This window comes from Staurois parvus, unplaced genomic scaffold (assembly GCF_062004578.1).
Source record: "Staurois parvus isolate SC_StPar_1 unplaced genomic scaffold, SC_StPar_1.0 ptg000025l, whole genome shotgun sequence".
Taxonomy (NCBI): domain Eukaryota; kingdom Metazoa; phylum Chordata; class Amphibia; order Anura; family Ranidae; genus Staurois; species Staurois parvus.
Window position 1 is genome coordinate 18,664,663 of NW_028317821.1, and position 15,056 is coordinate 18,679,718.

The following is a 15,056-nucleotide window of genomic DNA, read 5'->3' on the forward strand; positions in this document are numbered from 1 at the left end:
CAACCATGGCACCACCAGCCTGCAGTTTGCATGTTCTCCCTGTGCCTACATGGGTTTCCTCCAGGTACTCCAGTATACTCCCAAGACATGGTGGTAGGTTAATTGGATCCTGTCTAAATTCACCCTAGTATGTGTATGTATGAATGGAAGTTAGGAACTTTAGATTGTACACTCCTTGAGGGTTAGGGACTGATGTGAATGTACATGTTTGTATAAGTACCTCTAATAAATAAATATTAAATAAAATAAATCAGTGTTCATCAGTGTGTGTAAATTTCAGTTTGGGCTGTAATCAGCATTTTTTATGCTACCAGCAGGTAGCATAAACATGAACCTGCTGGTTCAAATTAAAAAATAAATATTAAAATGCAATATTTCATATTTACCTGAGTGAAAAAAATAAAATAAAATTGCATTTTCAGTCTTGAACAGAATAAATAAAAAACGTGCAAAACCACAAAACACTCCTAATAAACTTAGGTCTCTGTTTCACAGAGATAAAGCTCTTCAAATCTGATAGCAAGTGTACTAGAATAAGCTTGACATTTCTACATCACAAAGCATAATTTATCTTTAATTGAGAGTTTCTCTTAATTCTAATCTTTACAGAGACCCTGACACCATCTTGCAGGTAAAAGCACGCAAAAAATCAAGTATTTTAATCGTCCTCTAATACCTACCCCACTAAACAGCAGACAATTACCAGCAGAAACCTCCGAAACCTAAACCTGGCTCCCTTTCACTCCGCAACTGACCAACTCTATGACAGCACCAACCCCCTGTCATGCCCTGACCTGGCCACTGCTGTCTACAACAACTCTCTTTCATCCGCTCTAGACTCGCTTGCTCTCCTAACAACATGAAGCATCAGGCCCCGACCTCTACAACCTTGGAATACTGACCACACCCGAAATCTCAAACGACACAGTTGCATGCTGGAGCGATTATGGCTTAAAACCAAATCCCACCAAGCGTTCACCCGTTATAAATCTGCCTTCCTAACATACACTTCCTCCCTTCACACTGCCAAACAAGCTTACTTTGTCACCCTCATTAATACCTTCTCTTCAAGTCCTCATTGTCTCTTCTCTACCTTTAACTCTCTACTTTCTTCACTGCCACCCAACGCCTCACTCACTGCCCACGAGATTGCTCACCACTTCCAAAACAAGATCGACCCAACTCGTAGGGATATCACCACTACACAGGCACCCACCCCTCTTAGCATTCCTCATACCATACCTCCCTCAACACTTTCCTCCTTTGACCTCGCTACCACTGAAGAGGTCCTTAAGGTCTTCTCAGAAGCCCACCTCACCACCTGCCCCCTGGACCCTGTACCCTCACAACTCCTTCCATCCTATGCTCCCTCACTCACATCTTCAATCTCTCCCTCTCTACAGGTGCATTCCCCTCCCCTCTAAAGCACGCGCACATCACTCCCATACTTAAAAAACCCTCCCTAGACCCCACCAAGCTGAACAACCTTAGACCCATCTTACTGCTGCCATTTACCTCTAAACTCCTAGAACGCTTAGTCTACAATCATCTGAGCTCCCACCTCACCGACAACAACCTTCTCGACCCCTTACAGTCTGGCTTTCGCCGTCTACACTCCACCAAAACTGCCCTATTAAAGCTCTCTAATGACCTACTAACTGCAAAAACCAACGGCCACTATTCAATACTCCTACTACTCGACCTCTCCGCGGCTTTTGACATGGTTGACCATCCCCTCCTCCTCAAAAAACTATACTCTTTTGGCCTCAGCGACTCCGCTCTCTCCTGGTTCTCCTCCTATCTATCACAGCACTCCTTCAGTGCTACCTATAACGCTGCCACCTCCTCCTCACTCCCTCTCTCTGTAGGGGTCCCTCAAGGTTCTGTCCTCGGACCCCTTCTCTTCTCCATCTATACCTCCTCCCTTGGTCACTTGATAAACTCTCACGGCTTCAATTACCATCTCTATGCTGATGACACGCAAATCTATCTGTCTACCCCTCACCTCACCCCTTCAGTTTCCACCCACATCGCTAGCCTACTAAGCAACATATCGGCTTGGATGTCACTCCACTTCCTCAAACTCAACCTTTCCAAAACTGAGCTCCTAGTATTCCCCCCTGCCTGCACCACCACCACTGACTTCACCATAAATATCGCTAACACCATCCTCAGTCCATCCCCTCACGCCAGGGTACTAGGTGTAACCCTAGACTCCCCTCTGTCCTTCCAGCACCAGATCCAATCGCTGACAAAATCCTGTAGACTTCACCTCCACAACATCTCCAAGATACGACCGTTCCTAACCCCGGAAACCACTAAGCAACTTATTCACTCCCTTGTCATATCACGCCTCGACTACTGTAACTCCCTCGTCATTGGGCTACCTCATCGCAAGCTATCCCCTCTCCAGTCTATCATGAACGCTGCTGCCAGACTCATCCACCTTACTAACCGTTCTGTATCCGCCACCCCTCTCTGCCAATTCCTCCACTGGCTCCCAGTTGCCCAACGGATAAAATTCAAAACTCTAACAATGACATATAAAGCCATCCACAACACTGCCCCTATTTATATAACCGATCTTATCTCTAAATATCACCCAAACCCTACACTTCGCTCCTCGCAAGACCTCTTACTCTCTAGCTCCCTTATCTCCTCCTCCCATGCTCATCTCCAAGACTTCTCCAGGGTGTCACCCATCCTCTGGAACTCCCTACCCCAATCTATCAGACTATCACCTACTCTACTTGCCTTTAGACGATCGCTGAAAACCTGTCTCTTCAGGGAAGCCTATCCCGCTCTCTGCTCATTCTGGAATCCTCTACTCTTCCAACCACTCCATCCCCCACAGTGACTACCTACTGTACCATTCACCCCTCCCTCCTAGATTGTAAGCTCCATGGAGCAGGGCCCTCACTTACTTCTTGTATTGAACTGTATTGTTACTGTATTGTCTCCGACCATAATGTAAAGCGCTGAGCAAACCATTGGCGCTATATAAATCCTGTATAATAATAATAATAACTAGAAAAGCTACAATTTCTGGGGAAATTGTGTGAAGTGTTCTTGCCTCCACCAGTAGTCTACAACTGGAGTGGGCGTTGAAACACCTCAAATACTCTCTACTGTTAGAAAACTTATTTCCAAACCTTTAACCAGAAGCCGGCCAAACTGTCACAAATTCAAAATTAGATTTCAAATAGGGCAGAGAAGAATGGTTAAAAACAAACTGCTCCAAATTGCTCACTTCACTGGCGTCTTCAAATGGTCGTAGTTTTAAAAACTATCAATCCTACAGTGAAGAGCTTTATATTGTGAGAATCACAAGACCCAGACCTACATTTTGATGCATAGTATGTCTCTGAAATATAAAAAATTAAGGCACAGTCGCAGTTTAGAAATTGCCCTGCAAATTTGAGGTGGCTAGAGTGCAGTTTCAATGAATGTCAATGGGCGGTGTGAGTTGCAAACAAATGGTCATATTATGAAAACTATAAAACAGGACTATGGCTTAGCCATGGACATTTGTAGTGGCAGCAGGGATAGCTGAACGTTTTGATATAAGATTTGTGTAGGTGGGCTTAAAAATGAGGGAGTGGTGGCAGTTCAGAAATCATGTCCTGATTTTTCAGCTCACACTCTAGCTTTTGTCACTCTGCTGCCTGCTCACACACCTGGGTTCCTATGGCAACTCACTCTACAACAAGGGCAGAGAAGAGCGGTTAAAAACAAACTATTCCAACTTGCTCACTTCACTGTCAGTTGCCTTCTTGAAACGGTTGTAGTTTAAAAATTATAAATCCTACACCGAAGAGCTTTATATTGTGAGAATCACAAGACCCAGACCTACATTTTGATGCATAGTATGTCTCTGAAATCTTAAAAATCATTAAAAATCAGCTCACACTCTAGCTTTTGGCAGCTCCCACTCTAGTTTTGAACATTCCGCCATTCATTCCTATGGGACCAATTTCACCACAAAAACGCCAATATTTCGTGAACCATTCGGCGAAACGTTCCACAAAGTAATAGACAACAATCAGGAACAATTTGCATGTTTCGGTATATTACTGTCTATGTAATGTAAAAACTGTGGGAGGAGTTAGGGTGTGAATTTGGCTATAATAATAAGAATATATATGTGAGATAACAGTAAGTGGTCTTGCCATGCAAGAACACTTAATTAACAGCTCTATATAAGTACCTGTATTAAATAAATATCAAATAAAGGCTTATTTGCAGTGTTTCCCTTTGTCCTAAATAGTTTTTGTATATACTTGCAATGTGCCTTTCAATTTAAAGCGCAGTTCCACCCAAAAGTGGAAACGCCGTTTATCTGCCTCCCCCCCTCCACTGCCACATTTGGCACCTTTTGGGGGGTGAGTGGGTACCTGGTTTTGACAGGTATCTGTTCCCACTTCTGGATCAGTTCAGATCCCCCCCCAGCCCCCCGCAGTTCTTTTATTTATTTATTTCAGGTACTTATAAAGTGCTGTCAATTTACGCAGCGCTTTACATATATATATTGTAAATTTACATCATTCCCTAACCCTCAAAGGGCTTACAATCTAAGGTCCCGAACTTACATTCATAAATACTAAGGCCAATTTTAGACAGGAACCAATTAACCTACCAGCATGTCTTTGGAATGTGGGAGGAAACCGGAGTACCCAGAGGAAACCCACGCAGGCACAGGGAGAACATGCAAACTCCAGGCAGGTGATGCCATGAATGTGATTTGAACCAGCGACCCTAGTAATGCCAGGCGAAAGTGCACAAAGCACAGTGCGCTTAGCACATGCGTAGTAGGAAGCCACTGCTGTTTCCCCTTGAAGAATCGGCTTCGGGTAAGGACACCGCTGGATCCCTGGACAGGTAAGTGGCCTAATGTTAAAAGTCAACAGCTGCCGTATTTGTAGCTGCTGATATTTAATATTTTTTTTTGGGGGGGTAGGGTTGGGCAGGGGCCAAAACTCCCATTGACTACTTCAGAATGAGTCAGTTTTCTACCAAAGCTCCCTTTGGTCTGTTAAATAAACCATTAAAAGTGTTTTGTTGTATCTTTTCAACATTAAAAAAAAAATTGCATACAAGGGAGAGGTGCAGCGCTAGCTGAATAAATATGCACTTAAATGCTTATTAAATATACACTAATATAAATCAATAAAAGTGCTAATAAAGTGCAAAACAGTGACTAAATGGTAAGTATAGTCCATAGCGTGCTCAAAAATCCAAGAGAGTCCTTAAAGAGCTCCAATCCCTGGATTCGTGGATGAGGTGATAAAGATAAGAATTGCGCACTCACCAGATACGCAATTCAAGTGCGCATTTAAAGCTGACAATCTCAGGGTCCTCATATGGATCTGGTCAGATCTGGTCACAGAAGCCTCTCATCACCTTGGTAGTGTTTTCCACACACGGAAGAAAGGGCCGCTCTGCAGATGTAAAGGACTCCCACCAGGAGAGCCCCAAGAACAAAGGAGGCCAGATAGTGTGATACCTTATATATAAGGGGTGTTTTATTCCCAAAGACACACAGTATACAGGCAGAGGCAGGGGGTTAGCTTACCCCCTATGACTACGTGCCTTCGCACGAAACGCGTCAGGGAGCGGCTACAAGCGGTGTGACGTCACGCCGACCGGCGCCACGAGGGCCCCGGCGGCCATTTATTTTTCAAATGTATGGTCAGTATCTTTCCTGCCTCTGCCTGTATACTGTGTGTCTTTGGGAATAAAACACCCCTTATATATAAGGTATCACACTATCTGGCCTCCTTTGTTCTTGGGGCTCTCCTGGTGGGAGTCCTTTACATCTGCAGAGCGGCCCTTTCTTCCGTGTGTGGAAAACACTACCAAGGTGATGAGAGGCTTCTGTGACCAGATCTGACCAGATCCATATGAGGACCCTGAGATTGTCAGCTTTAAATGCGCACTTGAATTGCGTATCTGGTGAGTGCGCAATTCTTATCTTTATCACCTCATCCACGAATCCAGGGATTGGAGCTCTTTAAGGACTCTCTTGGATTTTTGAGCACGCTATGGACTATACTTACCATTTAGTCACTGTTTTGCACTTTATTAGCACTTTTATTGATTTATATTAGTGTATATTTAATAAGCATTTAAGTGCATATTTATTCAGCTAGCGCTGCACCTCTCCCTTGTATGCAATTTTGATTACTGTGAAGGTTTATATGGTACCTTTTGGTGTTCAGCTGCTTTCTTCTTATTTTATCCTATTCACTAATTGATCGTATTAGTTGTTTGAAGCGCTCACTTATTTTGAGATTTATTGTTTATTAAAAAAAAAATACCTGCTGATTTTGCACCAAATCCTGTGAGCTAATAACTTTCTGTGCTTTCTGGCAATATTGATTATTACCAGTTCCCAGTTGGCTTTGAGGACCGCAGAATCCCCTCACTCTGTATTATGGAGAAGAGGAGCAAGGAGGTTTTCCATAGTCCTGGGGTGACAATGATACAATACAGTGAGAGAGCGTTGTCCCTCTAGGACAGGAAGTGTGTTACTGGCAGGATTGCCAGAAGAAAATACACACGAAAACAAAAAACAAAAACAAAGCAAAAAAACAAAAACAAATGCAGCAGCTACATCTAAGGACCAGTAAAAAAAATTATAGAACTTTTGCTCTTGGGATACAATATGCTTTAAATTAATATAGGTTTGCACTGTGTTTTGCTTTGGCATACAGAATGTCCTCCCTCCATTCTCTTTCACTTTTAGTACAAGTAAAATGACTTCTATTATCACATTTCTTATCTTTTACAGTCTCAAATCGTTTATTACATGATAAAGCGTAGTCCATTTTAAAAAGTAGCTTGATCTATTAATGCTGCATAAATAGTTTAGAATTGTGTTTTCACAAACAGTGCAGGAAGACATTAATAAAACCTACATATAACATGTATTTTTAGGGAAAACTTTCAGGTCTGTGTGGAAACTTTGACAAGTACACTTCCAATGACTTGACTACATCTAATAATATGGAGGTGAGGAATGCACAGGTGTTTGGAGACAGCTGGACCATTGGCCAGGTATGAAATGATTGATTTTGTAGCCAAAAGTTCTCATTACATTTCTTGTATGTGAATGTGTATATGTATGTTATTATTTCCTGTATGTGTGTGTTCTGGATTTTCTGGATGTAGCTGCAGTTGAGTCATTGACAAAAACGGTCTTTTGTATTTTTCTTGCTGCTGTTGTTGCATGAAGATAAACTGATAATGTTTTGGTCAAGATCATCTGAAGAAAGTATGAATGATTTATTGTGTTATACTTAGGGATGGTTCACATCACAATTTCTGAGTTCTGAGTGTTGCTGCATGCAGTTTTTTGATGCGTTACAATGCATTTTTAATGCATGTGTGTCTTTTCCCCTTTTTTTTTCTTCATCTCAATTGAGGATAATTGTGAACATGTGCCTTCTGGTGTGTTTTGTCGCATTCCACATGCGTTCTATACAGAAAAAATGCAAAATGTTCTACTTTTGTTGACTGCACTAGAACATGCTGCACTGGTGTGAACTAAGGCCATTGGAATACATGGAACACATTGTGCATGTGTTTTTGATGCAGAATAAAAAAACACTTGCGACTGCATTTGGTGTGAACCAGCCCTTAACCACTTCCCGCCCAGCCTATAGTCAAATGACGGCTGGGTCAAACGTCTCGTCCCTCCGGGAGGGCATCATATGACGTCCTTCCCAGATTGCGCTTTGTGCGTGCCCTCAGGGCAGCGCTATGGCAAGATCTGTCACTGGCTGTGTACCTCGGACACGGCCAATGACAGATCTGTGTACCGCCCTGTTGCCAGTACCAGGGGCGGACTGACAACTCATGGGGCCCCCGGGCAATATGGGATCATGTGTCCTCATCCACACTCAAACAACACCCAAAAAAGCCTATGAAAGGTACCAGGGGAATCTCATGAGGCCCCCTACTGACCCCTGGCCCTTGGGCAGAGCCCGAATTCCCAAATGGTCAGTCCGCCCCTGGCCAGTACCATGTGACCTGCTTTGATGGTCACATGACAGTTGTATGCAATTGATGGCTTCCTTTCATCCCATCCATTGTATACAAGTGTGTCTAGTTGTGAATGGTCACAGTGATCACATGCACAGGCTGGGTCAGTCACAGCACATCTGTGTCATGTGATTAGCCATGGCAATCACAGCTAATCACAACAAAAAAAGCTGAATGAATCGATTTCATTCAGTTAAATGCTTGCTTACAGCAAAGAAATTCTTTGCTATAAGTACGGTAATAAAATTGTGTAAAAAAAAAAAAATACTGATCACTTCCCCAAAGTAGTACAATGTTACTATGGTAACATTATACTACTTTGGTCATAGTGTAATATGAAAAAAAAACTTAAAGAGAAAAAAATTTCATAAAAAATAAAAAAATAAAAATTTTTTAAAAAACGATCAATTATTTTTCTTCCTGTCACCAGTCTGTGTCCCTGATCACCGTCACACCAGTTATATGATGATGATTTACTGCACTGGTGACAGTATGTAAAAAAAAATTGTGAAAATAATTTTTTACATTTTTTCATTTTCTGAAAAATTATGACAAAAAAATTACAACTCAACATACCTCTTATGAAATATGTTAGACTGTCTACTTTGCAAAAAGGGGTCATTTGGGGGGATATCTGTACTGTTTTGACATTTGTGGTCCTCAAGAAATTAGACTGTCTGTCAGTACTTTAGGATTGATCATTTTTCAGATACAGTATATACCATAGTTTGTGAACTCTATAACTTTCCTACAGACTAAATAATAAACACTGATTCAGATTATTTTCACCAAAGAAATGTAGCAGAATACATATTGGCCTAAATTTATGAAGAACAATTATTTACTTGCAAACTTTTATAACAGAAACAAAGAAACGTGTTTTTTATTTAATTTTCTGTCTTTTTTTGTTAATTTAGAAAGCAATAAAAACCCCAGCGGTGATTAAATACCACCAAAAGAAAGCTCTAGTTGTGTGAAGAAAATGATAAAATTTTAGTTTGGGTACAATGTTGTATGACCGCGCAATTGTCATTTAAAGTGTGAGAGCGCTGAAACGTGAAAAATGGCCTGGGCAGGAAGGGGGTAAAAGTGCCCGGTATTGAAATGGTTAAAACTAACAATGTTGTATATTTTTATTTTCAGTGTAAAAGTTATAATGAGACAATGAGACCTTGTGAAGTTCATCAGAGCAAATTCCCATATGCAAAAAAAGAGTGTTCAATTCTGTATAGTGATGTGTTTGCTCCCTGCCGCAATGTGGTAAGTTAGAGTATTTAAGTACAGATTTAAAATAAGACCGCAGGTAACAAAGGCAGACTGCCAGCTTGTATTTTAAAGCAAAATGTGTTTTGACCAATTACTATGCAGATATTCCCTTTGAAGTGTTTCTGTGGTCAGTTCTGTAAGGTGATATTTAGACCCTTTTATATTTCTTAAAATACCTGGCTTATGATCACTACACAGGTAATGGTGATGATTTAAATTTTTTATGTCTTTATATGTTATGTAATGAACATTGTTATGGTAATGGATAATGGATATCTTAGCCATCTTTATAGATGATCTGGACTTTTATTCATAAATACATGGCATATTTTTGGTTTGTTTTTCAATGGTGACATTATATGGGTGTGATGGAAAGCAAAAGGGGGAGTTATTGCTCTAGCAACATATCCAGTGTTTTTTTTCACTGTTTCACTTTGATGTTTATTATGTTTTCCATTTTTTACCTATTTTGAACAATGACATCCAAGCATCACTCCAATTTTCCATTCTACTACATGCATCATACCCAGCACATTTGTATTTCATTGCTATGAGTTTCTCATAAAAAAACAAAAGAATTTCTTTGCATCAGAATTTAATTTTTTTGAACGAAATATCTAAATGTACAGATAACTAAAATCATGGGCATGTGAGCAACAAGGCACTCATTTATATTTTCCACAATATACTTTCTCTAAATCACTGTCTTTGTGTGCAAACATTGCAGCACTGTAGGATAAACACTAGATGGCATTATAATAATTGATATTCATTTCATATCTCTTATTGAATTTAAGATTGAATTAACCCTTCTGTGGTTAACATTCATAACTCATACTGTATAGCTGAACTGTTCCCTATGTAATATATTACTTTTAAAACAATTAAATGTCTGAAATGTAAAAGGCAATTCATAAATCATCTACTGTGGAGATGAAATACAATATTTTTGTGCTATGTTCTACTTTGTTACAGATTGATGTGACATCATTTGTGAAGAACTGTCATACAGATACATGTAACTGCAACCTTGGAGGAGATTGTGAATGTCTTTGTACCAGCATTGCAGCGTATGCTCATAAATGCTGCCAGCAAGGTGTAGCCGTCCACTGGAGATCACCCAGTGTGTGCCGTAAGTGGTTCTTTATTCTTGAAAGCTTGTGAAAAATGATGTTTTGCTATATCTTTCAAATCTAATGCAAGCCTTTGAAATCAACTTACTTAACAGTGGATGCAGCCATTTGTTATCTGAAGTAGTATTTATACTATAACAATATTAACCACTTGCCCTCCAGAGGATTTACCCCCCTTCCTGACCATTTTTTGCGATACGACGCTGCATTACTTTAACTGACAATTGTGCGGTCATGCAATGCTGCACCCAAATGATATTTGTGTCCTTTTTTCCCTACAAATGGAGCTTTTTTTCGGTGGATTTGATCACCTGTGCGGGTTTTTTATTTTTTTGCTCTATAAACAAAAAAAGACTGACGATTTTGAAAAAAAAAACAATATTTTTAACTTTTTGCTATAAAACATATCCAGTAACAAAAATGTTAAAAATCAAGTTTTGTCATAAATTTAGGTCAAAATGTATTCTGCTACATGTCTTTGCAAAAAAAAAAAAATCCCAATACGTGTAAATTAATTGGTTTACATGAAAGTTATAGAATCTACAAATGACAGTATATATACTGGAATTTTTTTTATATACTAGTAATGGCGGGTGATCAGAGACTTATAGCGGGACTGCGGCGAGCATTCTGACACTGGGGGAACTGACTAATTGTCACTGATATCCCCGTGACACTAGTACAGTGATCAGTGCTAATAAAAAGCACTGACACTGTACTAATGACACTGGGAAGGAAGGGGTTAACATCTGGGCTGATCAAAGGGTTAACTGTGTGCTGTGTATGTTTCACTGTGTAAGCACGCTGCTTTGTATTGCTCTACTATGCAGAGCAATAGAGAGCAGCGTGCAGGAGCTGACAGGGGAGAGATCTGCATTGTTTACATACAGACCTCTTCTCTGTCACTGTTCCTCAGCGATCGCCGGGTGGCATCGGGGAATCTGTGGCTGGGACCTGGTGATCGACAGCTGTAGCCACCAATGGCAGCGTGCGGCCCCCTACCTAGAGATACAAAATCATGTATATTGTATATACATGATTTTACGCAGCACTGCTGCTCTGTAGCAACAGTCCTGCTATAGGGCGGTTTGAAAGCGGTTAATTCAGTAACTATCAATAAGACAAACATACTCACTGACTTCATGTGACCACTCATATGGTGCTCATGTAAGACTCCTTAAAGTGATTGGAAATTTTCCTGTTTTTTTAAAATAACAAACATTTCATACTTCCCTGCTCTGTACAGTGAGGAGCCCCAATCCTCCTCTTCTCGGGTCCCCCGCTAGGGCTCCTGGCTCCTCCTATTCTGTGAGTGCCCCCATAGGAAGCGGCTTTGTGCCGGTCTCAAACCCAAGCTGCCTTATCTGTATCTGTTAACACAGACGGTGTGGCTCAGCCCAGCCCCGCGCTCTGTTGTCACAGAATATTATTGATGCTGCTTTCAATCTGCCCCATGAGAATAGACAGAACGGAGAGAACAGCTGCTCTCAGGCACAGTGCTGGATCACAATCGTGGCTTAGGTAAGTATAAGAAGGGCTAGGGGGGAATCATCTGCACAGAAGGTTTTTTACTGTATTGCAGAGAATGCATCAAGGTAAAAAGAAACCTTTAAGTGGTTGTAAACCCTCGCATATACCCAGTGAAGTGACTGTCCTCAGTTGATACACAAAGATGAAACAAATTCTCCTACAGAAGTTGTACCTGTTTATCTGCAGTCTCCTCTTGTCATGCACTCAGTCCAGTTTTTTAAAATCTTGAATAAGCTGTCAGAAAACAGGGGGCTAATAGCTAAAGTCACACTCTGCAGAGCTCAGTGAGGAAAGCTGATTGGAAGGAAGGGACATCCCCCTTAACACAGCTCTCAGGAACAGAGCTGAGGCTGTCAATGAGCTGGAGGTCCCTCCCCTGTCATTATTTTTCTCTTGGTGTCAGGAAAACTTGTCAGAAGTGATTCATACTGATAGCAGAGGAATGAGGTATCAGAGAGAAATGACACTTATTTCTCTTAATTGAGACAAGTACACACTGTAGAGGGGTATGCTTTGTTCATATTTCATGTCTCATGTTTCAACCACTGTAACCCCCCTCGCGGTATTCCCGAGTGTAGCTTGGGGTAAGGTTTCAGCACCAAAAGTGGTAACCCCGAGCTACACTCGGGCTTACCATGCGGCGCTGCTCCGGGATCCCTCGGTAACTTACCTTGTCCTGCGCTCCCGCGATGTCCCTCCTACAGTGTCCCCTGTAATGTCCTCCGGTGGATGCCGGCATCTGTCATCTGGATTCCGTCCCCTGCGAGCGTCGGGACGTACGGGGGACGGAACGGCAGGAAATTTGAAAATGACATATTGTGACATTCACTCAATACACTAAAATAACATAGTAAAACATTACTGTATCAAACCATGTCACATACATGTTGTCCCGAGTGCTTTGTCCTGTGCCCTGCCTACATTTTTACCATTCTTTCTGCCTGGAAACTGAGAAATGTCCATGGCGTCCAAAAAGCATCCCTTTAGGTCAAAATCAGTTTTAGACCAGCTAGAGAATGGCGATAGTAAATTAGAACCACTTGCAGAATGGAGCGATAATGATTCGTGGAGAAATTCGTCATCAGACACTGAAAACGATTTTGCGACTTTGCTCAGTGATGTGCAAACTTGGCGCTATATTTAAAATGTCAGTGTTTTTGGTTTAATTATATTATTGAATTACATTTATTATTATTATATTATAATTTTTTTATGATTATTTATTAAATTATAATTTATGATTTCGTGCTTCAAATTTTAACATACCCGGGATGTTTTCTAGACTCTTGTTCGGACAGATTTCAGTGAGTTATTCCTAAAAATTACAGGCCTACAATAAAAAAAATACATATTTCCATGCAAAAAAATGTACCACTTGGAGCACAGAAATATTGACATAATCAGACCGCTAGGGAGGTTAAGGCTTTAGAACCACCTTAACCTACTTTTTTGACCTCACATTCTGTCACTCTTCACAGACACCCTATATTGTGTGGCCTCCCAGAGATTTCAGCCCTTCTTTCACCTAACAGCAGGTCCTTGCTTGTAGCCTTCTTGTGTCTTTTTGTGACAAAGCTGATGCATGGGTTACTAACCTGTGCAGTGACTTTGCTGAAGGAAAGGCAATGTAATTTACATCTAAGGCCTCATGCACATTGGTGCTGAGGCCTATAGACCATGACTGGGCTGTGCGTTTATACGGAACGAGTCTCCAGGTGCTGCATGCAGGGAGCCTATGTACGTGTCTGGGGATACAGCAGCTGCATAGATACATCTGATTGTCCTAATTTAACAGGCATGTGGGTGTGGGTGAGTAGCTCTTAACATACAGTGTCCCGTACAGGGTCGCTCACCCGCACCTGCACTCCTGCCTAAATAGGACAAACGGCTGTATCTGTGCAGCTTCTGCATGCCTAGACACTTACACGGGCTCCCTGCATGCACTACTGGAGACTCATTCCATATAAATGCACAGCCCAGTCACAGTCCATGAACCTCAGTGCTCTGGTGACTGAGAACTTACTGTGTCATTAATTTTCTTGATAAATGTCCTACAATGTGTATGAATACCTGTACCTAAAAACAATGCTTAAATGGTTAAAATCTGTATTTTTAGTTTTACTGTGACTCAGTACCAATTTTATGTTTTTCAGCTTATGACTGTGAATATTATAACCAAGGTAAGTTTTATAAATATAGTCCATTTTTTCTAATTACTGTTGTGTATGTAAAGCCAAAACCTTCTTTTTAAATTTGGATATTGTAGGGAAAGGGTAAGAGCCCTGTCCCAGAGATACACAAAGAAGTAAGAGGAAATCTCTAAAAAGATAGGTTCCCCTCCTAGAAAGTGGTCAAGAGAACCTTTATCTCCTGTTCCTATGAAAACTCAGGCGTTTCAGATTGTGCAACGCTTTTGCATCTTCTCAGGCATGATGCAGACAACAATTAAAACAGAAAAAAAGAAAAAATGCCTGAAAAAAAATAACTAATACAGTCACCATTGACTGGCAAGCGGCAATTTAATACATTTAATTACTTGAAACTCATATGCTGTTAGAGCTCATTCAAATGTATGTTAAAGGACTGCAAGGGCTGCTTGGTAGATTGGGTTCTCTGTTCTTCTGCCTCGACTCTGAGAACAAGCTTAGTCCCACTTACATACCAGGTTAAGCAAATGGATACTACACTGCTACTGGGAGCACAGATATACTGTAAATACCCTGCACAAAACTAAGGTTCAGTATCAAAAAGCAAACATCAGACTGGTTAGTGGTAAATGAAGCCAATATATTGCCACGGTTGCAGTAAATAGCACTATGCATATAAATGAGTAAGTAACTAGGTCACTAGACTATATGTCCACAGGGCTATAACAGCAAAGAAAGGAGTTCTACATAACTAAATTAGAGTAAACCTGATAATTCACAAAATTTGCAATAAATCATGGCGTTAGAAAAAAGTAACTGCCATGTTAATCAATATTGCGATAGTTCCTCTGTAAACAGTAGGCTATATCCACTTTAGAGTGTATGCTATATAATTGTCAGTAATGAAATTTAAGACTCGCTAAAGAGGTATTTCGTA

The 15,056-nt window shown here is 40.8% G+C and overlaps 1 protein-coding gene across 1 annotated transcript in view; it reads left to right on the top strand.

Annotated features, from left to right (window-relative positions):
* The window catches only part of OTOGL (otogelin like), a 204,650-nt gene that overhangs the window by 106,679 nt on the left and 82,915 nt on the right, over positions 1–15,056 (top strand). The window contains exons 27-30 of the mRNA XM_089652693.1: positions 6,937–7,056; positions 9,187–9,303; positions 10,285–10,441; positions 14,126–14,152. Of these exons, the coding sequence (XP_089508819.1) occupies positions 6,937–7,056; positions 9,187–9,303; positions 10,285–10,441; positions 14,126–14,152 (421 nt within the window). The remainder of the gene's footprint in view (positions 1–6,936; positions 7,057–9,186; positions 9,304–10,284; positions 10,442–14,125; positions 14,153–15,056) is intronic.